Source organism: Podarcis pityusensis, assembly GCF_964106645.2.
Source record: "Podarcis pityusensis genome assembly, chromosome: 1".
In the NCBI taxonomy this organism is placed as follows: domain Eukaryota; kingdom Metazoa; phylum Chordata; class Lepidosauria; order Squamata; family Lacertidae; genus Podarcis; species Podarcis pityusensis.
The window spans coordinates 52,022,905-52,049,223 of NC_138028.1; the positions used below are offsets into that span (position 1 = coordinate 52,022,905).

The window sequence follows — 26,319 nt, forward strand, 5'->3', positions numbered from 1 at the left end:
TGCAGTGCATCTTTGCCATGTACAAAGGATAGAGCCATTAGCCATTCTAATTTTATGCTCTGCATACCAAGTATTTCCTTAAAATTATCAGAATAATATATTGCTCTGTGTGTTTATTGAAAGCAATAGATTTTGCAAGTCCCAATAGCTAATTAAATATTTACTGCATAAGAATATTTACTATTTAATAATAGTTATTAAAGTAGGGTGATAATAAAAAAGAATGGCTGTTTTGCTGATACTTACCCGGCACAGCTAGATAATGTACTGCAACTTGGGGCGCCAGAAACACAGTCATCCTATCTGATGGCAAGTACCAGGGAAAAGATGCTTATTGCTTCTGGAAGCTTACTCCGTGGTTGCACTGTATGTGTTTTCTGGTTGCTGGTTTTTTTTTTTTTAAAGATGCTAAATTTAATACTGGTTGAAGTTCATTGAAACACATTTAATAAATAAGATGAGATTTACTTGTTCAGGCTTAATAGGTTTGGGAAGTTATAGTCAATATTTATTCACCCGCACCTCCAACTACAAAATGCTCTAAGGGTGCTATTGCAATATTTAAGACAAAATGTTCCTTTAGTTGTTTCCTTTTCTCTGTAATTAGATGCAATGATCAGATTAGTTTCTATTATTTTGCTTGCTTTTCTTTGTCAGCAAACAGCAGTTATTACAGAGAACACTGGTGCCCATTTCATTTTTTCCAAGATAATGACCATCAAGCAAAGTCTTACCTGACGTAAACAAGGTATCCTGCAGGTGCATTCAGGAGTCAGGAAAGATGCTACCCACACCCTTTCCCTGCCTCTGATGAGGCATTGAGAAATAAACCAGTGCTAATGATGCACTAATGAAACAGATGCTCAACATATCTCATTGCTTTCATGCATGGCTGACCCTTCGGCACTCTGGCTTCCTAGAAGCCTCCTGGCTTGAGTTGACTGCCAAGGTAGACTTTGCTGAAGCACACAAAGCAACATGTCGTCTCTTTTGCTTGCATCAGAGAGTCATACAAATGATGTATCTGGCGTTTTTCAATCAGCCTGAAATTTTGTGTGCTTCCTTTGGTGCACATCACTTTGAGGACAAATGGGGTTGGCAAAGCGCGCAGACGAGTTAAAAGCAAAAGTTCCAAGGGCAATAATTGTAAAAGGAACTGGGCACATGTCTAACTTTGCCAAGGCCTAGATTTTGCTCAGCTTCAAGTACCTGTACAACAAAATTTAGCATATCAGAATTCGTAACTGAATCTTCACAGAATGTGTTTCCCAAAACAGATAAATCTTGCTCCTTATTTGCCTCTTTTGAGACATCAGGAAAGTGCACCAAAGAGTTAAGGCAAAAGTCCCAGAGAGAATGACCACAAAGGAACTAGGCAGGCATCTCACTTTGCCAAGGCCTAGATTTGACTCAGATTCAAGTACAGTGAAATTAGTGTATCAGGAAAGAAGCATTTGCCACACTGAGGCAAGCCTTGAAGCTACTTTTATTTCAGTGGGTGTTTTTAAGATTGGACTTCTTTTTTTAGCTTTATCCTACTGTTATTTTCTGTTGTCTATCCATATATTGAAAACAATCCCCTACCTCTCGGCCCACTGTGCCTGGTACATGAAGCAGGGTCACTTCCTATTTTCATTAATCAGTCCCCCAAATTGTTCCCAGAACAAAACTCAGGAAAGACTTATTATAGCCATGTTCCCCTGCAAATCAGATACATGCACACTGTCTCAGAACATGCATGTCTGACTTGTGAGGAAAATTATAAAGTCTTCTCACACAGAGATTTTATTCATGACTTGCAGAAGCGCTTCTTGTGACCACAGAAGCAGCAGTTTGTCAGACAGACACACTTGACTTTGATAAGGAAGGCTTGTGAGAGAGCTAATGTTGTGTTTTGGATAGAATTTCAGACTTGGGCTGGAGAGAGGCAGCTTCAAATCTCAGCCACGTGGTTCACAGAGTGGCTGTGCATAAGAGGTCTACTCGTGTGAAAAATGTAAAGTCATGGGAGGGATCCACCAAATATCATCTCTTTTCAGAATAGAAAAGACACATTGTGGTTTTTCCAATCACAGAGAAATGATCTTCTGTGAGTTCCTTTCTCCAACATGGATCACTTATTTCTACTGGTGAGCCAGCTGGATCAACGCCTCTACAGACTTTCTGCCTTTCAGCCTAATCTCTCTCATATGGCTGTTGTGAGGATAATGTGTAGTAATCTGAACAAATACAACCCTGAGGATCTTTGAGGAAAGGTGGGGTATAATGTTGAACCAAAATGCTGTTGGGGTAACATCCCCCCCCCATGAAATGTCCACTTTCCTTTTGGTGATTGCCCCCCATCCTTTTGCAAAAGGGTGCAAGTTTTCACAAGGGGGGGGTATGTTGGAATGTGAAAAAAGAGGGAACTGGTCCCCACTGCTACCACAACTGAGCTGACCCTCTCTCACCTTGATCCAGTCACATACAATAGTCTAGTTGGGGTAGGATGGAGATGGGGATCTACACCCGATTACACATTCTACTGAAAGTAATGTGGTGTGGATTCAGTTTTCCAAGTGTACTGCATTGTTGGAGTGTTGTGGGTATTGAGGAGTTAAACACTCTGTGCTAATTGTGAACGCTGACTCAGGAGCATGTGATGACTAAGCATCACGAGACATGGGGTGTTGCCTAACTGATTCCTTGCCAGCTAGTATAAAGAGGCATGGGTGACTTCCCACTATGGTTGTTGGTTGGCTGGCTCTTTGTTAGTTGGTAGGGATGTGAAGAGCTGACAGCTTCTCCCTGAATGTAATTCCACCTGTGTGCTCTGTATCCTGAATGTACCAAGACTGCTTGTTTTACAATTCTGCAAGACTGCAACTAAATAAAGCCTTTCTGAAAATCCAGCTTGATTCCAGAATGCTTTCTGTGGGGCTCTCGTACATGTGTTACATCACTTTCATCCACATTGGCTCAGCTATGCACGATTGGATCAAGTTTTTTAAAAATGCCACACAGTGCTGGTGAGTAGTGAAACTACCAGTGCAGTGTGACAACTCGTGAAACTTAGTTATGATTGACTAATCAATGGAGTGAATTCCTTCCCCCTCCCCATTCAGAGTGAGGGCAATGGGAGTCTTCATTTGCCTTTAGTATGGCCATCACATAGCCAAATCTGACTGGTCGCATGGTCCTATGACATCCCCATAGTCACTATGTGGTGTCTGTTTGGCTGGAATTACATAGTGATGAAGCCATTTGAAGTTCAAAAATTTGGAACAGTCCTAGGTACAAATGTGATCTTGATTTAAGACTTTCCAATCTTGTGTCTGTATACATGCAGTATGATATAGGTACTACAAGATGACTTACTGGACACATGAAAAGCAATGGGGGAATTATTATTATTTTCATTTAAGCATAAGAACATAACAAGAGAAGCCTGCTGGAGCAGACCAGTGTCCCTTCTAATCCACCATCCTGTTCTCACTGTGACCAATTAGATGCCTACAGAAAGGCAACAAGCAGGACCCGGGTGTAAGAGCGCTCTCCCTGCCTGGCAGTTTCCAGCAACTGGTATTCAGAAGCACACTGCCTCGTTCTAACACATTTCCCCCCTCAAACTCAACTTGGCAGGACTGCATGGAGAAAACACTGATTTCTCAGCCTAGTTTACACCTGGCAACATGAAACCACCAAAGCTCTCATCCATAAGTAAGTAAATACGTAAGTAAGCAAGCAAGCAAGTAAATCTGGTGAAGGATGTTTCTAAGATAGAACAGAATCTTGGTTCAGGTTCCACACCCTTTTCTCTCAGCCATACTGAGGGGTTTTAGGATATTATTTTAATGCCAACAGTAAATAAAGACTGCCACAATTCTTTCCAAACAGGTCAGAACTGTCTTAGACTATACAGGGAAGAAAGCAGAGAATGATACACGGCAGAAAATAAATTGGTACTATTTCAGAAACTATGAAAGTGTACATTGTGCAGAAGCAGAGGAGAATAAATATTCTCCCCATACTGAAGAGGCTGCATGAAGAACAGAATAAATAAGGTTATCTTCCTGAGAAACCTGTGGATGATACGGTGAGGCATCCCCTTAACAGCTTATCTATGTGTCTCGAAACAACTTAGCTCAGCATGCTACTATTATTTTAACCCACAGTCCTTCACAAATTCAGTCTATTTCAGCTTCACTTACAGTTGCAATGACCTTGAGACATCATGAAAGAGACACAGCCTGACTTCCTCACACTCCTGTTATTTTGTGATTCGGGGAGAGACAGTTGCCCATGGCTTTCTCCTAAAGACACCTGGCTAAAGTCATGAGGAACTGGACACTGGCCAAAGTCCTTTCCTATGGCACGGTCACACGGCAAAACCAAGAGCTGCTCAAGCAAATCACAAAGGTTTCTTCCCCTGTTTACATCAACACTTGCCCATTACTAAAGTTTATCACTGCCAGCAGTTTAATGGACTTAAAGTGCCAAGGTATTGATGGCTATGAAGTAGAAACTATTTTCCTTGTAAATACTGTAACAAAGTCCACCGCGTTTTCATTTGTTTCCCAAAACCAAGCACCGGGAAAGGGTTTGGCGAACTTCCTTCTTTCTGGAATGGCTAATAATAGAGGAAGATCCTGTTGGGAGACTCAGCCTGCAATCCTGAGCACAATTAATAAGAGAATAAGCCCCACTGAACACAGTGCGATTGACTCCTGAGTAAATGTGAACAAGATTTATCTGCCAGGCAGTAGACATGTTCGGGAAACGCAATTCAGTAATGGCACTCTCTCCCTCCCTTTCCCAATGTATCACTACCATTTTGCTCATAATCTATACATAAATGCCTTAGCGATTTTTCAAATATTTCTTCAGAGATCAGCTGTGTCTATTCTGCGTCCTAAATATATTACTCAATTGTTATTCACTTGGGAATGAGAGGCAGGTCGTTCCATTTCCCGTCGTATGTTGAATGGTATAAAATGGACTCAGTGAGCATGCTACAGCTTTTAAGTTTGTAGAGAGTGTTTGAAAGCTGAACTCTCTCCCTAAACCCAAAGAACCACAAAGCAGCTCTCTAAGTCAGACAATCGCCATTAAGTGCTATTGTTTATTCAAAACTGAGGGGCAGTGTATATGTGGGGGAGAGGGGAAACCAACATACGGAGGTCGTATTGTCCTTGCGAAATCTCACACAGGCCTTTAAAAAGGTAGAGAAGATAGATTTTTCCTGAAGCCAATTAAATGAAGATAAAATAAGTATTGAACTGTTCTGTCCAGATAGGCACCTGTGAGCAACCTAAATCTCACAGCCTGTGATTCCAAGCCTCCAAATCATTCAGCTCTTCATAACCTCTCGGTTGAATTATCTGAGAAAAAATTGGGAGATAATCCCAGTGATTTCCAGGCAAAACCCTACTGGGCTCTGCATGTGATATGCAGGCAGGCTGGAGCAAGCAAGGATGTGAGAAGCAGAAACAAAGGGGGAGAATAGTCAATACTTTGCGCTTACTATCTTTGTATCACAGGGTAGCAAATTTATAGACCTTTAAAAGACTTTGCTTTCCAAGAGCCTTACCCTGTGCTGAAATGATAAATAGGATATCCTCATCCCATTTGTAGTACTGAGGCTGGCTAATAGGTCAAATGTATGAATCAATCAACTAATTTACTCCGTCAGGATTAGCGTTGATTTTGGGAGCTCTCTTGCTCTAACCTGCTGACTCAAATCCCTGGGGTGCAGTTTCTTCCAAAAGAGGAAGAAAAGCCAAACCTAAGAGCTGCTACCTCCCTTTGTAAACTTGGGTTTGCTTCCACCTGACCCCTATTTAAAGTGGGAAAGTGGAGAAAAGCCTAAAGCTACAAACTGGTTAACCACTTTGGTTGCAAAGGATGGGCAGGGTATAAATAAAAAATTATTAATTAATCAATCAATCAATCAATCAATCAATAAAGAATAATTATTATTATTTATTATTTATACATCGCCCATCTGGCTGGGTTTCCCCAGCCACTCTGGGCGGCTCCCAACCAAATATTTTTTTTAAAATACAGCATTAAACATTAAAAACTTCCCGAAACAGGGCTGCCTTCAGATGTCTTTTAAAAGTCAAATAGTTGCTTATTGCCTTGACATTGCTTGGAGGGTGTTCCACAGGGCAGGCATCACTACCGAGAAGGCCCTCTGCCTAGTTCCATGTAACCTCGCAGCGAGGGAATCACCAGAAGGCCCTCGGCGCTGGACCTCGGTGTCCGGGCTAAACGGTGGTGGTGGAGAAGCTCCATCAGGTATACAGTCCAGAGATCATGCAGCTCCTCTGGCTACGGTAGTCTTGATGACATGACAAATAAGGGCAAGAGAGAGGTAAAGAGGCAAAAAGCTAGCAAAGCAACCACAACCAGAGTTGGTCAAGAAGCCAAAACAGGAGATCTTTCCTGCAGAAAGAAACCTGTGCCCAGCTGACTAGAGGCAGGGCAGATCTGGAGGGCGGAGGGTGGGATGGCTCCTCATCTTTCTTCTTGCTTCTGTACCACAAAAGCAGCTCCTCAGCACCCCATATCTCTCTCTCTACAAAAGGTGGCCAGTGGAGACAAAGCCATGAAAAAGATGCAGGCTGAAGAAAAAGGCTGGAGTGGATCTTCTACCTGTGTCTGTCTCTGGAAGCAGCAGTGAAGTGACTGGCTCCAGAGGTGGCAGTCTGCTTCCTGTCTCCCTTGTCTCTCCTCCACCACTGCTTCCCTGCAGGTTGTGGCAGCCGAGAGAAACAGGTGGCTACCTCATACTCTCTTCTCTTAGCCACGATCCTCATTATTTTTATATAAAAAAATAGGGTATGTCTGGGCACACACCTAGGATAAAACACTCAAGTAAAAGACAAAAGAAAGCAAATGCAGGCTAACTAATGTAAAATGGAGCTTTGGTGTTATTTGCTAAAGTAACACCTAGGTCACCACGCCATAGGAATGCACATCTCCTACACTGAGAAGAGTCTAGTCTTTCAGGCATAAGACAGGTTGCTTATGTTTCTGTTCCAAGAAAGGCAACGCGGAAGAAACGTGGTCCAACAAAGATCATGTCCGAGATAAATTAAAAAATCAGTGCTGCAGCAAAAATATGCTTTAATTCCTCTTCTGATGCTCTTTTTTGTAAAAGAAAGACAAGCAACTAAAGCCAGGACAAGGAACTGGATATTCCCCCCCCCCCTTAACCTTATTTCTCAAGGTGCCCTGTATATTCAAGGGAATGTAAATGAGATTCCAATCCGCATTCTGTCTTCAGTAAGCCGAGTTCCCCCATTACAGTTTATTGAACTAGATGCATCAGACCATGGCTGCTTTGCTGCTCTTAACATACTCATAACAATACAATATAGTTGAAAAGGTAAGTTATTTTTACAGTCTCTCTCACACACACCAACCAACCCCCACAACACATTGGTACCTGAATTTCATTGGAATGACTTGTACTATGCATAGAGCATTTGTGTAGGCCAGTCTTATATGCATAAAAATACGAGGAAACCCAGCCAGCACCAGACTGAAAGGAGATGTCAGAACCCTGTTTTAACCCAGCCTCAGGTACTCCTATTACAACAGGAGTTGTTAGAATAAATAGTTTAGGATCGCAAAGGGTAGCGAAGGTCATGATTTAATGAGCTAGCATTTTGGCAACACAGCTTTTGAATAAGCAGGTTGGTTATTTCCCACCAGCAGGAAATATTCAAGGAGATGGCTGTTATTCTTTGGCACCATCGGCTCCATTTCAAGAGCTCAACAATCTCTCCTTGTCTCAGCGAGCATGTGTGAGTCAAGTGCTGAATGCTGCCAATTTCAATGGAACTCACTGTCTCCGTTCCACTCTTACTTCTGTTCTCCCTGCCTTCCTGTGATGAATGGGTGTCTGTTGCATCACCAGCCAAATTGGAACACAGAGAGCCCGAGTAAGCACTTAAGAACACTGCTTGATGCACTACCCTCAGTCAAATTCATGCACAAAATAACTAGAGATGCAAAACAGCAGGTATCAGCTGCCTTTCTGGATTCTATCAGTCAGTAAGGACAACCACCAGCACCACTTAATCTACATGCCAAAATTCCATGGAATGGAATGGACTGGCCTTTGTTCAGTGTTGGAGGGAAAACAGCATATAGGTGAATAATTTTTTAAGACTGCCCTGTAATCAACATTAACAGGTTGTGGTCTGGATGACTTCCATATGTAGAACTGGGTGTGGTGTTGACCTTCACCTCTAACAGCAAAATGTCTTGGCTCAACCCTGTGTCTTTAGTTCTCAAAGCCCAAAGCCAAGGAGCATAAAGAAGGCCAGGAAGACAAGATCCTTGGGGAGACTTTCCTGTACTGTAACTTAACTGTCACAAGATTGCTGGTCGTTTGGAAATCGTTTCATTTCTTTCACATGCTGGGATATCAGAATGGCCCAAGCAGGGTAGCAGTAAAGGAGGCAGGAGAAAGATTGCCCAAGCCCTGCATGGCGCAGAAATGATGAGTAGTTTCAGAGTTTATAGTGGCTTCGTCTAGCCCCTTGCTGCTCTCTTCTTGTGATGCTGCCTGGCTGCTCCGCATTGCCTCTCCGTAGGAGCCAAGAAGAGAAAGGAGTTTTGGGCTGGTTGGTTTTTGCTTTTAAAGAAAGGAACCTGCCACTCCCAGCTTTTAACTAGATAGATAAAACAAGTCCCTGCCTGTCACAGAGATAGCCACTGTTGCAGTTCAAGTTGATAAGTTTATTGTTTCAGCCAGCACTCCCCCCCCCCGAAAAAAGGTACTGGTGCTGCTCAGCTGCAAGTGGGGGGGCATTCTGCACATGCTCAGAGGCACACTGCTCTTTCCCTGGCACGTGAAGGGAGAGCAGAAAGCTTTGTTTTAAGCGAGTTTAATTATGAAGTTGCTTCATTCAGCTTATTGGAGGCAAGTGAAAAAGGCTTCAACAAACTACTACTTTCTCTGAAAGCTTCTGCCGCCAAATCCAGCCAGCTGCAGCCAGTAGGGGTCAAGGATGGTGGGGATCTGTACTCTAGCGCCATTTGGCAGGCACTACGTTGCCTACTCCTGGTCTGTTCAGACTGGAAGCAACTTTTCTGGGAAGCCTACCTGGATGTGATGGGAATTGAACCTGGGCCATTCCGCACGTACACTAGAGCCACACCTCAGCCCATCCCTAGCTGTTGAGTCTTGGTGAGGGGCACAGGATTCTCTTTCGATAGGGCTTCTCTGCATTCCTATCTGACTGCTGCAGCACAGGGAAATAAGAGGCCTGCGAGGAGCAACAGGAAATGAGATGCAATTGCTGCCTAAGCTGGCAGAAATTTGGCACTGCTCTGTGTAGTCTGACTATCTGGAAAGCTCCTACTTCACCACATGTTCAGAAAAGGACGTCATGGAGGGCCATTAAACGGAACTTGGTTTCATTCCTTCCTCCCATGAAACGGAAAGCTCTTTGTTTTTGCAAGAGTGATGTGCTCTCGCTCTCTCCCCCCCACACATCTTCTACACGAGCCACTTTGCACCTCATCCCCAGAGAACTGCGGTTTAGAGGAAACAAAAGGTGGCATTTCTCCTCCCCTTCCCAATTATTAAGAAGAGAACAATTAAAAAGGCCTGACCCATCACCAGCAGAGGGCAGAGCTCTGCAGGAGTAACTGTCCCCAGGGAAGCTGACAAAACACGCAGCAGGGGAGACCAGGAACTGTTTGAGTAGAAGGGAACATTTGCTCCAAATAAAAGCTATTTTGAGGAATTAAAGCAAACAAATGCCAGCGCCATGCAGTGGCGTATTAAGATGCGATGCGCTGTAATGTGTTGTGACACTTCATAAATTAAAGCTTTTTCTTCTCCCCTAAGGGGGAGAGAATTCAAGAGCAGTCAAACACTTGAACTTGGAAGCTCTGCTAGTTTGACACTTAGCGTTTTATGGTTTCATTGATCCTGCAAATCAAGACAGCTCAGCGCATGGCCCTCGGACTGCCCCCAGACTCTCACGGCCTGCCTGTGAGAAAGGGAAGTGATACACACTGGACCGTCTGAAGCAGCAGATGCTTAGAAACACATCTTGCTACAGGGCCGCTGCTCACTGACAACCATGCTACTTAAAAAAAAGAAAGAAAACCGTGCCATGCTGTGAAATGAATGTCTGTCACCCACATGCTTGCATTCCCAGCAGCATTTCAAGTGCGGCACTTGCTTGTAGGGACATATATTCCTAAGCTCAGCTGAAACCCAAAACAGGGATTTGTTGAGCTGCAGCACTTGGGGGGGGGGAGCACATGAAAAACCCTCATTTTAGAGCTAAAATGGACCAAGAAAACTGACTTAGGGGCTTAGTGCTAAACTGGTGTGGCAGGGTACAATTCTGTTCTAACGATGGCACTGTGTATCCAGCATTCTTTCTGCCAACAATTTTATTGCTTTCAAATGTCCACAGGGACAAAGAATAAGATAATGGAGAAAAACAGAGCAGCAAGAAATGCAAACTCAGAAGATCCAAAACAGGAAAAGTGCTGCACAAAATCTGCACTGAATGTTTTAAGCACTGACAGAATTATTTGTTCTTGATAGTTTTACTGGTATCCCATCCCTTATGCTTAGTAAGAAAAACTTGACTATATGTCAATGCGTCTTAAATGTACACAAATGCAGCAGATAAATAAATATAATTGTCAAAGTGCATGATTTTTAAACCATTTGCAAGTTTTTTTAAAACATTTGGAGCTATCAGTATCAAGGCCAGCTCATTGTATCATGGAAGCTGAATTTAGCTTGGGAACCTTGCCTAGGCAGGACAATGAGGAAAGGGTCATAGCTCAGTGATACAGCATCTGCTTCGAATGCAAAAGGTGTCACATTAAATCTATGGCATCTTGGTGGGGCTGGGAAAGACTCCTTCTGAAATCCTAGAGAACTATTGCCTGTCATTGCAGAACTAGGTGGATCATTGATCTGACTTTGTATAAGGCATATCTTTCTGCTTACCTAAGACAGCAGCAGCTTGGGACACTATTCTGTTTCCCCTTCTCCATTATGTATCTCCAAGTCTATTAAAAACTTAAATATTGCTTAGGATACATGTCCACTGTGGCCTTGAGTATGGAGCAAGGCATTCATCCTTAATCTGGGTAGCCTTTCATTTTGATGCTAAAGCCATCCTGTCTCTTTTCTTCAAGGTGTTTTAATTTTGAATTCATGTAAATCGCTTTGGGAAAGGCTGCATTCCTAACCCTGCTTACCTGGGAGTATGTCCCACTGAATTCAATAGGTCTTACTTCTGAGTAGATGTGATTAGAATTGAACTGTAACTAAGTAAAATCAAGTCTGCATACTGGAAAGCCAAGCAAGGGAGCCCTTTTAGAAATGTTGCACCTCACCTTCTACATTATCATCAGATGATTGTGGGAGACATGGACCTTTCAAAGGGATGTAAATGCAAAGGCAGGGAGTGGCGCTAAGCGCTGGAAAAAGAGCATGGAATGACATATATTGCTTCACTCCCTGTACATTGATTTGTAATCAAACATTCTCAAATAAAGAGATTGGTACAGAGTTACTTCATGTATGACTGGCATTACTTAAACCAGAGCTTGATTGTTGTTGTTTAGTCGTTTAGTCGTGTCCGACTCTTCGTGACCCCATGGACCAGAGCACACCAGGCACTCCTGTCTTTTACTGCCTCCCGCAGTTTGGTCAAACTCATGTTCATAGCTTCGAGAACACTATCCAACCATCTTGTCCTCTGTCGTCCCCTTCTCCTTGTGCCCTCCATCTTTCCCAACATCAGGGTCTTTTCCAGGGAGTCTTCTCTTCTCATGAGGTAGTCAAAGTATTGGAGCCTCAGCTTCAGGATCTGTCCTTCCACCCTGAGCACTCAGGGCTGATTTCCTTAAGAATGGATACGTTTGATCTTCTTGCAGTCCATGGGACTCTCAAGAGTCTCCTCCAGCACCATAATTCAAAAGCATCAATTCTTCGGCGATCAGCCTTCTTTATGGTCCAGCTCTCACTACCAATTGTCAAATATCCCAAGAAGGTATTATCCCTATTTTAGACAGGGAAACTCACAGATTTATGGCAATAGAATACATTTTAGGAGGGGAAGAGTAATTTATTTTAAAATTCTATTGCTAAAAAAAGCAAACACGGTAACTTGCAGAACTTTGCATACCTCCTGTGGTGGAACAGAAACATGCACATAATGATATTATCACTTCCTACAACTGTAGTCATTTCTCCATCTATTCAAGCAAACTAGGACTAACACCCTTCCTTCAAAGAAGAAGAACAGGGCATATTGTACCCACAATGTGGCAAAGACTATAGTACTCATACTGATCTGTATGTCCATGTTGGAATTCTGCCTGGGTCAGAGGAATGTGCCACAGCGTAGGCACCGGCAGATATTCCTGTCGACCTCCCCGCGTCTCCACTCTGCTGATAAGCAGGCGAGGTCCGGCGATTCTTCTCAGATGTATGAGAGGAACACACCGTTCTTCCTCTCTCCCCTTTGGTGTCCCCAGGGAGGGGAAAGAAGCAGACAGAAAACTATTTACATCATTTATTTCTGCCTCTTACATCAGTACAGAGAATCATGTCTGCACTCAACAACAGCAAGAAGAAACTCCTCCCAAGTACATCCAGTACGGGTCATATGACACACACACACTGAGCTAACATCCGGTGCTCAGTACAGAATGGACTGCCCCTTTGTTCCCATGGCAACAGTCACAAACATCCTGTCTGGCTTTCCAGCCACAAGCAGCTGGCTGAGCTGCTAGAGCCTTTGCTTGCTGCAGCATTGGTGCTTTATGGTAACATACTCCCCCTAAAGTATCAATGTGTGCTGCGAGCAAAGCGTCATCCAGAGAAGAAAACAAACAGTTGTTATATTTATAACATTCCCCTGTTGTTTCAGTTCCACCCTTGGAACTACCCGCCACTGGTTTAACCAATGTACCTCTCTGGTTGTGTGACTTCGCATTACCTCGGTTAAGAACTCTCTGTTGTGCCTTCGTCTCTGACTCAGACACAGCTTCAATCTGTCCTTGGTCGTTTACAATAGCAACATATGCAAGGTTAGCAAACTCCTTTGAATACCTCTTGGGTGGTACACCCTTCGTTGCTTTCTCAGACCTACGTAAGAGGTTCTGATCCTCTGTGCTCACTGGTTCAACCTTTGGACTCTCTGGAGAACCAGTACTAAGCTTAATCAATGGTTCATCCTCCTCTTCTGAGGGTCTAGTCATTATGTGAGATTTCCTCTCAATGATTGTGACAACTGAGCTGTCTGAGCTATCGCTGTCATCATCAGTACTACTGAACTCAATAAGATCAAACTCATCATCATCAGAATCCTCTGTGGGAAATGCGTGAACAATCAACCTCTCCTGTTCAGGAGCACTCTCTAGAAACTTTGTGAGAATCACCTGACCAGATTCAGACAAAATTACTCTGTAGAGACCTTTTTCATAACCCACAAAAATGCCTCTGGCATTCTTTACTCCACCTGGAGCTTCTGTTCTCACATGAGACCCGAAAACCTTAAAATAGGCAACAGAAGGTTTTCTATTGAACAGCTTCTCAAAAGGAGAACATCCCAACTCTGTTGAGACCTTTCTCAACCACACATGAAGATAGGACGCTAGCGATTCGGCCCAATATTCATGTGGCAAATGTGAACTCAGCAATTGCGCATTCATCCCCTTTTGCAATTCTTTGTTCACCCTCACACAGACCCCCCTGTTCCACGCTTCTTGCGAAACTGCAACTTTGTGGTCTATCCCTTTTCCATCCAGGAACTTCTGAAACTTCTGTAACAGAAAAACTTGCTTCTCATCTGTGAAAAGACAATCAATGTTAGCATCATGCATAATTTTAACCTTGTCACAAAACTCCTGAAACTTTTCTAAAGTTTCTTGTGGTTTCTCCATCATATAAACCCAAGAATAATTAGTGAAACAATCCACACACAAAAGGTAATACTTTGCACTGCCTCTAGATGGTTCTAGAGGACCAATCACATCAGCATACACCCGCTGAAATGCTCTGTCGACCTTCTTGGTCTTGGTCACCTTCCTGGTGCTCACACTGGTCACACCTGCGAGAGAGATTTTGTTAGAAACAGAAGAATTACATTTCATGTAATCACTTTGATCAAAAGTCAACAAATACAGTCCATCTTTCTCTTTGGCAGTAAGAAACAGTTCTCCATCTTTGTAGATCTTGCAGCTTTTAGCATCATAGGACAGTTTCAGTCCTTTCTTTGCAATCTGCGACACGCTCAGCAGATTAAATCTCAGTTCTGGAACCAGGTAAACATCATTTATAGTCAAGTTCAGACTTTCAAGATACACAGTCCCAATTCCGGTTGCTTCCAACTCCTGACCGTTGGCCTGTTTCACAGTGAAGCTTTGCTTCTTCAACGTCGAAAACAGTCCTCTGTGCGGGCACAAATGTTTTGTACAGCCCGTGTCGATTATGAACGAGTTCCCAACATCTGGCGTGGTTCCTTTCGCCATCATAGCCTTTGCAGGTTTCACCCGGCACTTGGTACGGCTTTTGCCTGACGCCTCAGGCTTCGTAGAGCTGCTCTTTGCTCCTCTTGACTGGCGCGGCTTCTTACAGTTTCGCTGTAGATGCCCAGTCTGTCCACAATTGTAGCATCGGACAGCACTCAATGCTACACCATGCTCTCCAGTAGCATCAGCAGTGGGGGAATTAGAACTCTGTTCTTCCCTCCCCCTGTCTTTTTCTTCCAGTGCAGCAAGTCTGTCGTGTTCATTCAGGACCACAGCACAAACTCTCTCCGCGGTCAGCTGCGCGGCCGGTAGGGAACCAAGCTGACTGGCAACAACCTTGTAGGTGCGGCTAAGGCTGTTTATCATCATGAAGCAAAACACTTCCTCCTGAAGACGGAAATTGCGTTCCACCATCTGTTGACGCAGAAACTTCATTTCTGTCAGGTGCGCTTGAACATCTCCATCAGGCGCAAGTCTCAGATTGGTCAATTTCTCAAAATACAGCAACGCTGAAGAACCAGCATCTCTCTGATGCGTTGTACGCAGCGTGTCCCAAACCTCTTTCGCATTTTCTAAATGCTGAACATGCACCAACTGATCATCTGAGACACACAGAATTATAGCAGTCCTGGCCCTTACATTCTGTGACTCCCAACCTCTGGTTGGTGCTGCAGGGATGGGGTTTTCAATTACATCAAAAAGCCTCTGATTCTGCAGCAGGGCCTTCATCTTTACAGACCAAGATGAATAATTGTCATTGGTTAAGGGAGGTGGGCAAGGCAAACCTCCCCCTTTCTTGGCATCCATCTTGAAGCCAAGCCTCCAGCTCACAATGTCAAACAAACTGTAAAATCCAACAGTTGTTTTTTTTCTTTCTCACGCAGCAAACTGCAAATTGTTTACACTCTTTGCACCTGGCAGCTAAACTCAGGCTGCTATTGAAAAGTCCCTTCCAAGAGCTTGAAAACTTGTAGCCAAAACATTCTCTGGTTTTGTTTCGCTTTCCCAGGCTTACACGCAGAGTCCAGCCCCTTTGCCAGTAACTTTCCAGGACCGTTACCTAGCAACAATGCATTTCAATAAGACATCTTATCTACCACAAAAATTTGTGGAATGCAGGCTTCAGCCTTCAAGCTGCAGGCCTCTTCTCCCGGAGCTTTTGTTTTTCCAAAACGCAGCTCCCCGTGAACCAGTGAATTAATCTTCCTGCGTTCACACTTTTAGCCCGAAATGCAGCATACCTTGAACGTTGTTGCTCTGGAAAACACCTCTTCTTTCCATCAGCTGTCTGTGGAGCCTCTGGCTTCTTTCAGACGCTTCTCTTCCTCCTTGGAGCAGAGGAGGACAATCCACCAGCCTCTCATGCAGATGTCCGATGAATCGCAACCATCCGAAGGCTGCCACTGTTGGAATTCTGCCTGGGTCAGAGGAATGTGCCACAGCGTAGGCACCGGCAGATATTCCTGTCGACCTCCCCGCGTCTCCACTCTGCTGATAAGCAGGCGAGGTCCGGCGATTCTTTTCAGATGTATGAGAGGAACACACCGTTCTTCCTCTCTCCCCTTTGGTGTCCCCAGGGAGGGGAAAGAAGCAGACAGAAAACTATTTACATCATTTATTTCTGCCTCTTACATCAGTACAGAGAATCATGTCTGCACTCAACAACAGCAAGAAGAAACTCCTCCCAAGTACATCCAGTACGGGTCATATGACACACACACACTGAGCTAACATCCGGTGCTCAGTACAGAATGGACTGCCCCTTTGTTCCCATGGCAACAGTCACAAACATCCTGTCTGGCTTTCCAGCCACAAGCAGCTGGCTGAGCTGCTAGAGCCTTTGCTTGCTGCAGCATTGGTGCTTTATGGTAACAGTGGCCAACACAGCTACAAATGAGGCAGTTGGCAAGGGAAGTCCCTGACCTCCTCAGGACTGCTTCCAGTGAAAACAGTAGAAGAATTACTAATCCAGCTAGAGCAGGATTCTTCTTGACAAATTTGAACTACATAATAACCAATGCAATGCTGGGAGTTACTTCTTCTAAAACAGGGTTGATAGTCTTCTAATGCCAGGGAAGACTGTATACATTGGCAGTAGAAACTGCCAAAGGTGCTGCTGTGACCAGATTAAGCACTTCCTGAATAAGATGCCGTTACCAGCACTGGCCACCTCCAATGAGGACAGGCATGCATTTACCTACACTGCTTACACCTGCTTACTGCAGCAGCTAGCATTCCTTTTCCTTCAAGACAGCTGTCTCTTATTGCCACACCCTAGGCTCCTCTGGTCTCCTATTGATCTCTGAGATGTGCACTCAGTCACATAGTACAAACTGATGATGCCATCAATGACTGTGACAGGAATAATACTCCACAGAGATGCAGTATAGAGCCATCTAGAATGGCAGGCAGGATCCTGGGCACTGAAGAAAATCATCTGGTAGGCCAGATGCTCCTTGCGAGCTGCTGGCATCCCACAGTCTCTAAGCATGTGTTTGGGTGAAGAGAAACGTTTTCTTGGTGACCCTCCTCTAAAATCTGCAGCCCAGAGAGCTGAACTGATCTGCCTTGCAGACCTGGTGAAAAGCTACTGATGCCTGTGCTGAGGCCTTCTTTGCCCTGCTTCAGACTGTAGCAAATTTCAGCCACTACATCCTAATCCACTAAATATGTATCAGGATTGAAAGAGGATGCCCACAGGCCTCTCCGTCTAACTAGAGGGCTATAGCTATAATTAAAGCACAGTGCTTAAATCTGTACCGCAGCCAGTGTGGAAATTTCCAACAGTGATACAGATGTGATCTTTCTTTATATAAAATGAGGTTGTCAAAATGAATGTTAAAAGATTCCATGAGAATTGGAAATATGGGGGTATTTTTAAGTAAGAGCTTAGACTTTTAAACTTTTTAAAAAGTAGATGAGAGAAATATTGGGACATACTAGAGTTCATCATCTTTTCAATGTAGGACTCAGCACGACATTACTACATGCATACAAATTCCGATAGGCTTCAGAAGGAGGAAAATTTAAATCCATATTAACTATACACTACCATGAAAAGTGGAAAGCTGCAAAAAAGAAAAGAAAAAAATAGTTCATAGGATGATCAAATTGGAAGGGGCCTTGGGGTCATCTGGTTCAGCTCCATGCAGGATCTACAATGAAGAATGCAACAACATCCCTGATTCATGGTCCCTGCATAAATACCAGCAGTAGAGGAAAGCCCACTGTCTCTCAAGGCAGACTGCTCTACTGTTGAACAGCCCCTTACTGCAGAGCTTTTCGAACTTTTCATGTTGGTGGCAAAAATTTTAGACATCATTTCACGACACAACAATTCAGTTTTGATAGCAAACTGGAGATTAAACTAACCCCATTCCAGTTCCGAGAGGAGCTTTCGCACGACAAACCTATACACTGCAGCTGACACGCTAATGTGTCATGACACACAGTTTGGAAAGCTCTGCCTTATTATTTTCTCCAATGCTTACTCAAAATCTGTTTCCCTGCAGTTCCCACCCATTGTTTATAATTCTTCCCTCTGGAGGAAAGTAATATGTACATTTCAGAAGCAGGTCATTTAGTAGGGTAGCACTGCTTTCTGGCAGGTGGGTTGCTGTTGATTTCCAAGAGAGGAGAGGCAAGGCAGAAGAAAGGTCATAGAATCATAGAATCATAGAGCTGGAAGAGACCACAAGGGCCATCGAGTCCAACCCCCTGCCAAGCAGGAAACACCATCAGAGCACTCCTGACATATGGTTGTCAAGCCTCTGCTTAAAGACCTCCAAAGAAGGAGACTCCACCACACTCCTTGGCAGCAAATTCCACTGTCGAACAGCTCTTACTGTCAGGAAGTTCTTCCTAATGTTTAGGTGGAATCTTCTTTCTTGTAGTTTGGATCCATTGCTCCGTGTCCGCTTCTCTGGAGCAGCAGAAAACAACCTTTCTCCCTCCTCTATGTGACATCCTTTTATATATTTGAACATGGCTATCATATCACCCCTTAACCTCCTCTTCTCCAGGCTAAACATGCCCAGCTCCCTTAGCCGTTCCTCATAAGGCATCATTTCCAGGCCTTTGACCATTTTGGTTGCCCTCCTCTGGACACCTTCCAGTTTGTCAGTGTCCTTCTTGAACTGTGGTGCCCAGAACTGGACACAGTACTCCAGGTGAGGTCTGACCAGAGCAGAATACAGTGGCACTATTACTTCCCTTGATCTAGATACTATACTCCTATTGATGCAGCCCAGAATTGCATTGGCTTTTTTAGCTGCCGCGTCACACTGTTGGCTCATGTCAAGTTTGTGGTCAACCAAGACTCCTAGATCCTTTTCACATGTACTGCTCTCAAGCCAGGTGTCACCCATCTTGTATTTGTGCCTCTCATTTTTTTTGCCCAAGTGCAATACTTTACATTTCTCCCTGTTAAAATTCATCTTGTTTGTTTTGGCCCAGTTCTCTAATCTGTCAAGGTCGTTTTGAAGTGTGATCCTGTCCTCTGGGGTGTTAGCCACCCCTCCCAGTTTGGTGTCATTTGATCAGGATGCCCTTGAGTCCATCATCCAAGATGTTGAATAAGACCGGGCCCAAGACAGAACCCTGTGGCACCCCACTAGTCACTCTTCTCCAGGATGAAGAGGAACCATTGATGAGCACCCTTTGGCTTCGGTCAGTCAGCCAGTTACAAATCCACTGAGTGGTAGCATAGTCAAGACCGCATTTTACCAGCTTCTTTACAAGAATATCATGGGGCACCTTGTCAAATGCCTTGCTGAAATCAAGGTAGGCTACATCCACTGCGTTCCCTTCATCTACCAGGCTTGTAATTCTGTCAAAAAACGATATCAGGTTAGTCTGACATGACTTATTTTTCAGAAATCCATGCTGACTATTGGTGATCACAGCATTCCTTTCTAGGTGCTCACAGACTGTTTGCTTAATGATCTGCTCCAGAATCTTCCCTGGTATTGATGCCAAACTAACTGGGCGGTAATTATTATGGGCCTATGGCCGTAATAAATATTATTATTATTATTATTATTATTATTTGGGTCCTCTCTTTCCCCCTTTTTGAAAATAGGGACAACATTTGCCCTCCTCCAGTCTGCCGGGACTTCGCCTGTTCTCCAGGAATTTTCAAAGATGACTGCCAGTGGTTCTGAGATCATCTGCCAGTTCTTTTAATACTCTTGGATGCAGTTCATCTGGCCCTGGAGACTTGAATACATCTAAACTAGCCAAGTATTCTTGTACTATCTCCTTAGTTATTCTGGGCTGTGTTTCCTCTGCTGAATCATTTGCTCCAAATTCTTCAGGTTGGGCATTGTCAGCCCTTTCTGTGTCCCCTGTTTGCATTTCACCATCTTCTCCTCTGAGTAACCCCACTGTTTCTTTGTTCTTCCTTTTGCTACGAACATACCCATAAAAGCCTTTTTTGTTGCTTTTAACCTCTCTAGCAAGCCTGAGTTCATTCTGTACTTTAGCTTTTCTGACTTTGTGTCTACACGTGCTGGCTATTTGTTTGAATTCCTCTTTGGTGGTTTCCCCCCTTTTCCATTTTTTGTACACATCCTTTTTTAATCTTAACTCAGTTAAAAGTTCTTTAGATAGCCACCCTGGCTTCTTTAGGCACCTTCCATGTTTCTGTCTCTTTGGTATTGCCTGAAGTTGTGCTTTTACTATCTCCCTCTTAACAAACTCCCAGCCATCATGAACTCCCTTTCCTTTTAGTATTACTGTCCATGGGATCTCACCCAGCACTTCCCTAAGTTTTATGAAGTCAGCTTTCTTAAAGTCAAGAAATTGAGTCCTAGTATGCTTGGCTGCTCCTTTCCGCTGTATAGTAAACTTCAGAAGAGCATGATCACTCGTGCCTAATGATCCTTCCACTTCTACCCCACTAACCAGGTCATTAACATTGGTTAGGACCAGATCTAAAATGGCTGTTCCTCTTGTTGCTTCTCCCACTTTCTGGACAATGAAGTTGTCTGCAAGGCCAGTGAGGAATCTGTTTGACCTTATGCTCTTGGCTGAGTTTGACATCCAACAAATATCCGGGTAATTGAAGTCCCCCATTACTACTATCTCCCTTCCTTTTGCATGCTTGGCCATCTGTTCCAGGAAGGCATCGTCTATGTCCTCCATTTGGCTTGGGGATCTATAGTAAACTCCCACAATGAGGTCACTGTTATTCTTCTCTCCCTTAATTTTGACCCAAATGCTCTCACTTTGGCTTTGAGGTTCTAAATCTTGGATCTCTTCACAGGTATACACATCCCTGACATATAACGCCACTCCTCCTCCTTTCTTGTCTGGTCTGTTTCTCTGAAATAGATTGTATGCCTCCATTATTACATTCCAATCGTGGGACTTATCCCACCAGGTTTCAGTGATGCCTATTATGTCATATTTAGTTCGCTGTACCAAGAGCTCAAGCTCATCTTGTTTATTTCCCATGCTTTGCGCATTAGTGTACAGACATTGAAGTCCATTAATCATTCCCCTGTGTCTCTTATTTAAGGATTTTTTCCTCCCACCACTAGGTCTGCGTGCTGTTTGCTCCATTTGGTCTATGACATTTGGATGATCATCTTCATCAGTTGATAGACTCCTACCTTCAGGAACACTGTCTCCCTCCCCCACATTAGTCAGTTTAAAGCCCTCCTGATGAGGTTTCTGAGATTTTTGGCAAAAACATTCCTCCCAACCATTGTGAGGTGCAGCCCATCGCTTGCCAGAAGTCCATCTTCAAGAAACTGCAGTCCGTGATCTAAGAATCCAAAGCATGGTGCACATGCACCAACACATCCATTCTATTACTCCTGCCCATGTGTTCGCACTATGCCAACCTCTGTGGCATCTTGTCCCTCCCTTCTCTCTCTCCTAGTAAGCAGCAGCAACCCACCAGCCAGGAAACTAGGCTAGTACCGTAACTCTGCTCCACCCAGTGACACACTTCTGGCACATATTCTTTCTTTGCAGTGCCTCATAACAACCCTAGCCTCACTCGTCCTCACACAAAGATTCAATCTCTCTCCCTTCATCCTCCTCATAGACAGCAAATACCCATTCCCTCTCATACATCCACTCTCCCCCGTAGTCTGCTGTCACATACACACCCATTTCACTCATTTCCACACAAACATATATCATCTACCAAACCACTGTCTACAATGATTTTGAGTGCATCCTGCCCCACAGATGGCAAAATCTTGGGTCCAGGAGATACCATATCCTTTAAATGTGGTATGGTCCTTTATGAGATGGTAAAGTTGACTTAAATTTTTCTTATGGGGGCAGCTTTCCTCCCCCACCTGAAAGAACCCCCACATAAAAATTGCAGAACTTACAATATGAGAGAAAATATTTCAAACCTAGCATTTTCTCTGATACGGCATCTCTGAAAATATGTCACACAGGAGCTATTTCAGATAAATGAGGTGGTAAAGTCACTGTGTGCAGATTTTACAGACTTGGAAAGAAATGTGTAAACTGGCCCTGAGCCAATTATATATTTGAAGTGTTAAAAAGGGGCTAGCCAGGTTTTAAGTGAAAAGTCAATGGGTGACTGAATTATTAAAGCACAAAATGCTTCTGAAATAGTTGCATATTTGAAAAACAGGTTGCTAAAGCAAACATTGTAGGTGAAAAAAAATAACATGAATGTTTTATATCAACACTTGGGACAGAAATAAAAAAATGAAATCATTTCTAGGATGCAAGAATTGGATAATTCCATCCTTATGCTTTACCTAGCAAAACCAAAACAATGCCAAAACCTATAATTAAATGTGAGAGTAGTGAGGAGAATATTAAGTGAGGTGTACTTTAAAGACAAACATTCAATTGACCTTTCTTGTCAGCTCTTCCCATTTGCTCCTGAAGCAGGACTGTCCATTAGTCCTAAACCAACCAGCAATAGTCCAAAGTAATAACTCCACGAAGAGAAAAAACCCCAACCAAAACAGGTCAGAAAAAAAGGATACTATCCTCTAAGAATTAGGAATATATAGAAAACTGTTTCCATCATTTGCCTTGGATTCTGGGGATACCACATCAGAGCTGTCAATGTTTCCCTTTTTTAAAGGGAAATTCCCTTATTCCGAATAGGATTCCTCGCAAGAAAAGGGAAAAGTTGACAGCTATGTACCACATATACTATTCTCAAACAGAAATACAATTCCAAGTGTAAAAAAGATCTTGTGTTTTGAACGCCTGGGCCTACCTGGCAACAAGTCAGCATGTCGTCCAAAGTTCAAAGTCTGGAAGTCAAGCCACACAAGCAAAATCCAAAGGTCAGGAAACACAGTCCAAGGTCGATCCAAGTAGCCAAGTCTGAAGTCCAGCAGTCAGGATACAGCCCAGAATCAAACCCCAAACCCAGTCCGGTAGAGGTCCAACAACATCCAAAACAAGGTCCCTCAACATGGGCAGTTGAGTAACAGCAGTTCAGCTCTGCCTATTGCAGCATCTGGGCTTTGATGAGGCATGGGACCTTCACCTGTGCTAAACCTACTCTAGCTGAGGAATCACACGCCTCTTCTAGCACTAGGAAGCTGGGCTGTGGGCCCTCGATTGCCTCAGCCTTCTAGAGTGTTCCTCCCACCTCAGAGCCCACTGTGGTCATGGAGATAGGGGCCTCTCTGGCTCTGGTTATGGGTTCTGGTTCCTGTGCACGGATCCCCATCCCTTCACCATTCCCCATCACCCTGTGAGTTCTTCCTTCTCCATCCCGTACTTGCCCCAATGTTTCTCAGTCCTGGCTACACCCCTCGCCTCCTCCCTGTCGTCTTGCCAAGTTTTAAGTGGAAGGTCAACAGGTGTTGAATTATAAGAAACAAAAAATGCAACTGAAGCAATTGTAGATTTGGAAAACAACCTCCTGAAACAATACATGAGGGATGAGAAAGGACAACTGATGGCACAACTTCAGGCTAGCAAGATCAGCTTGGGTTCCTAGTGAAACAATGGCCCCATCCATATCATACATTTAAAGCAGTACCATGCCATTTTAAACAGTCATGGTGTCCCCCAAAGAATTCTGGGAACTGTGGTTTGCTATGGGTGCTGAGAGTTGTTAGGAGGCCTCCCCTATTCCACTGATTGAACTATAGTTCCCAGAGTGCTTAAACACTTGCTTATGGCTTTCATTAGGCCTGAGTGATTTATGGAGACCTGCCTATAAAAGAGTAAGTCTGGAATAAGAAGAAAGACAGGAATCTTGAGCACATGGGATAAAGTATCATGGACACAGCCACTGAGGAACACTGCCTAAGAGCTTACAGGTGCTGGGGCTGCTTGTTGAATACAGATACAGGATGACTCCAATCATGCCCCTCGCCTTCTTTACGAGGCATGTGGAGCCCACCCAAAATGGATGCCCAAAACTGTTTTTCTTCAGAAGCAGAATACATACACCACAGCTGTCGCAGAAGTGGGAGACATTAGATCTGTTTGTACTCTCTGCTGCTCAGTCTGTTTATCTCAGTAGGTTTACCTATTTTGTGGGTGGCTTGTAGCCTGCCCTCCTCTCTTCTCCCATTTAGAATCTGCTGGCTGGTCAAAATCCTACTGTCCAAATCAGCAACAAAAGAGACACAAGCCATTTTAGGTCAGACCAATTGCAGCAGTGGGCAGCCCAGCTGGGTTTTTCATCACAGAGAAGGCAACTTTCCTCGAGACTGCAAAATACTCGGCTCATCTCCGATTAAATCACAAAGAAAAAGAATTTTCTCTGTAATAAGCTCCATTTTCCTGAACTGTTAAGGAGGAGCAGGAAAGAAAATTATTCCTCTAGCACTTCTGGAAAACTTTAAGATGTTATTGCTATGGCAACAGTTCCCCCTCACCAGATAAAGTGAGAGGAGACAGAGGAAGATGAAGGGGGGAGTGTGTGTATTTGAGAGAGAGAGAGAGAGAGAGAAAGAAAGAAAGAGAAGATGGTCCATGGAATTTGAATTTTAATGTCCTAGATTTGATCTGCATATCTTAGATGTCTGCTGTGAATGCCATCATTGATTTTCCTTGTCTCTAGCATAAACAAAATGACAAGAAATGGCTACTAAACTGACAAATAGCTCTGAGAATTTAAATTTTAAAACATGCTATTTATGATAGTGTAAAAAATAAATAAAAAATAAATCAGGTTCTCTATTCATTGAGGAACACTTCATATGCACTTGAGTTGGCAAAAAAAGCATTACCGTGCAATTGTTATGTGATTGGAGTTGATTTGAATGCTCTCACAAGGATTCCCCTCAATTCTGCGACTCTGTTTTTGTTAAAAGAGACTGTTAAGGAGGTCAAACTACTTGGACATGTTTAACTTGGTGGATTAGAGAGAGAAGAAACGCCCTGGTGCACCTGCAGCAGCAAAAACTGGATGCCTTCACCTGCCCCACCTGCCATAAAACATGTCTCTCCCATATCAGTCTGCAGCCATAGCAGGTGCTATAACTCTCCAGTGGCTTGACTTTCCCTCCAAAGGTGCATTCTTCCATTGTCTCACAAGTCAGGCGGATGCAAACAACAATATGGAAACCAGCTTTTTCAATTATGGTAAATGGGACTGTTTTGGAAAGGGGCTTAATCTTTCTCTCCCCACTCCTTAAAGAATGTGCTACTTTGGTTTGCGTAAAGCAGGCATGGGAAAATGGATCCAGTGGGTCAGCCAGAGGCTTGTTCCCCGCCCCCCACTCCCCATGGGCCAACTTTGATAGGGGAGCAAAATCTGGTTGAGTGTTAATGAGATGAATCTCCAGTTTTACAAAATGCCACAAGCTCACTGTGACCTTTTCCCAAAGGAAATGGCAGCCTGGATGAGACCACCTCCCTCAAACTTTCACTGCTTAGAAGTGGGCTGCGGATGAGCGGCATATTAGAGCACTAGGCAAATTGGTCTGTGCGGCTCACAAGAAGACAAGAGTCCTGTAAACAGGGCAATCTCTGCAAAAGATAATGAATGGCCGCAAATCATGGATTAAAAATGGATACATACAGAAAACAGTCGGAGTATTTCCATCTCCACTGACATTCAACTTAGGGCTTTTTTAAAAAACATCCAAAGGACAGTTGCATTAGGAAGCTGTGGAAATAAGATTTTTCAGGCAGATCAGATATCGTGGCCCTGTCCTTTCATTACTTTCTGGGGCAGGGGGCAAAGTTTATTTCCACCCTAAACCCTCCTGACTGGAGAAAGTCACAGGCAAAGCTGACTGTAGTGCATTTATGTGTTGCAGAAAACTATGGGCTGGATTCAGCCACCTGGTCCTGCTGGCAGAAGCCAGCACAAGGCCTCTTGCCCGTGCAACAGGGCTTCCCACACCCTCTGCGAGCCCCCTGTGCCTCCTTCAAGTCCACTCTAGGGGGGTTGGAGAACCATCAGAACAATGGGGGTGGGAGGAGAGGGGAGACCATTGCCCCTTGGGCAGACACAAATGCAGGGCTGATGGAACAATCTCCTTAGTGCTATTGCTATGTTGCATTCCACCCCATATCTTTCTTGACTCATTACAAACACAGCTGGTCTTATTCCATGTGTGTTAAAATAGTGAATATACCCAAATTAATCCCATGGTTAAAAAGAACGCTGATGCCTTACTGATAAAGAGGGTGTGTGTGTTTTGTGCATGCCAGATATGGTTGTCTGCTTTCAGACCTCAACCAAACGATGCATTTCATTTTTACATCAAAAGTGTCCCTTGTATTACTCTTCCTACATATCTACGTGTGTTTCTTCCCATGTTTAGGCAAAGATTCCCTAGGTTTTTATGCCAGAGCCTTGCTGGGCACATTACACTTTTGGAG

The 26,319-nt window shown here is 43.9% G+C and overlaps 2 protein-coding genes across 5 annotated transcripts in view; both read right to left on the reverse strand.

The window, feature by feature from the left end:
- The window catches only part of LOC308475294 (transmembrane protein 263-like), a 331,410-nt gene that overhangs the window by 134,937 nt on the left and 170,154 nt on the right, over positions 1–26,319 (reverse strand). The window contains exons 1-2 of one of the 4 annotated variants that reach the window (XM_081002361.1): positions 22,739–22,973; positions 247–384 (exon numbers count right to left, since the gene is read on the reverse strand). The exons of 2 other annotated variants lie outside the window; for them this stretch is intronic. In XM_081002361.1, the coding sequence (XP_080858487.1) occupies positions 247–298 (52 nt within the window). In that variant the 5' untranslated portion in view covers positions 299–384; positions 22,739–22,973. Of the gene's footprint in view, positions 1–246; positions 385–22,738; positions 22,974–26,319 lie in introns of those variants that run through there. One more of the 4 variants, XM_081002362.1, reaches the window with a different exon arrangement.
- Positions 12,541–13,869, reverse strand: LOC308475156 (uncharacterized protein). Its single transcript, XM_081002118.1, has 2 exons — positions 13,006–13,869; positions 12,541–12,969 (listed from the first exon to the last, which is right to left on the reverse strand). The coding sequence occupies exons 1-2, from the start codon at positions 13,864–13,866 to the stop codon at positions 12,667–12,669; spliced, it is 1,164 nt and encodes a 387-aa protein (XP_080858244.1). The 5' UTR covers positions 13,867–13,869; the 3' UTR covers positions 12,541–12,666.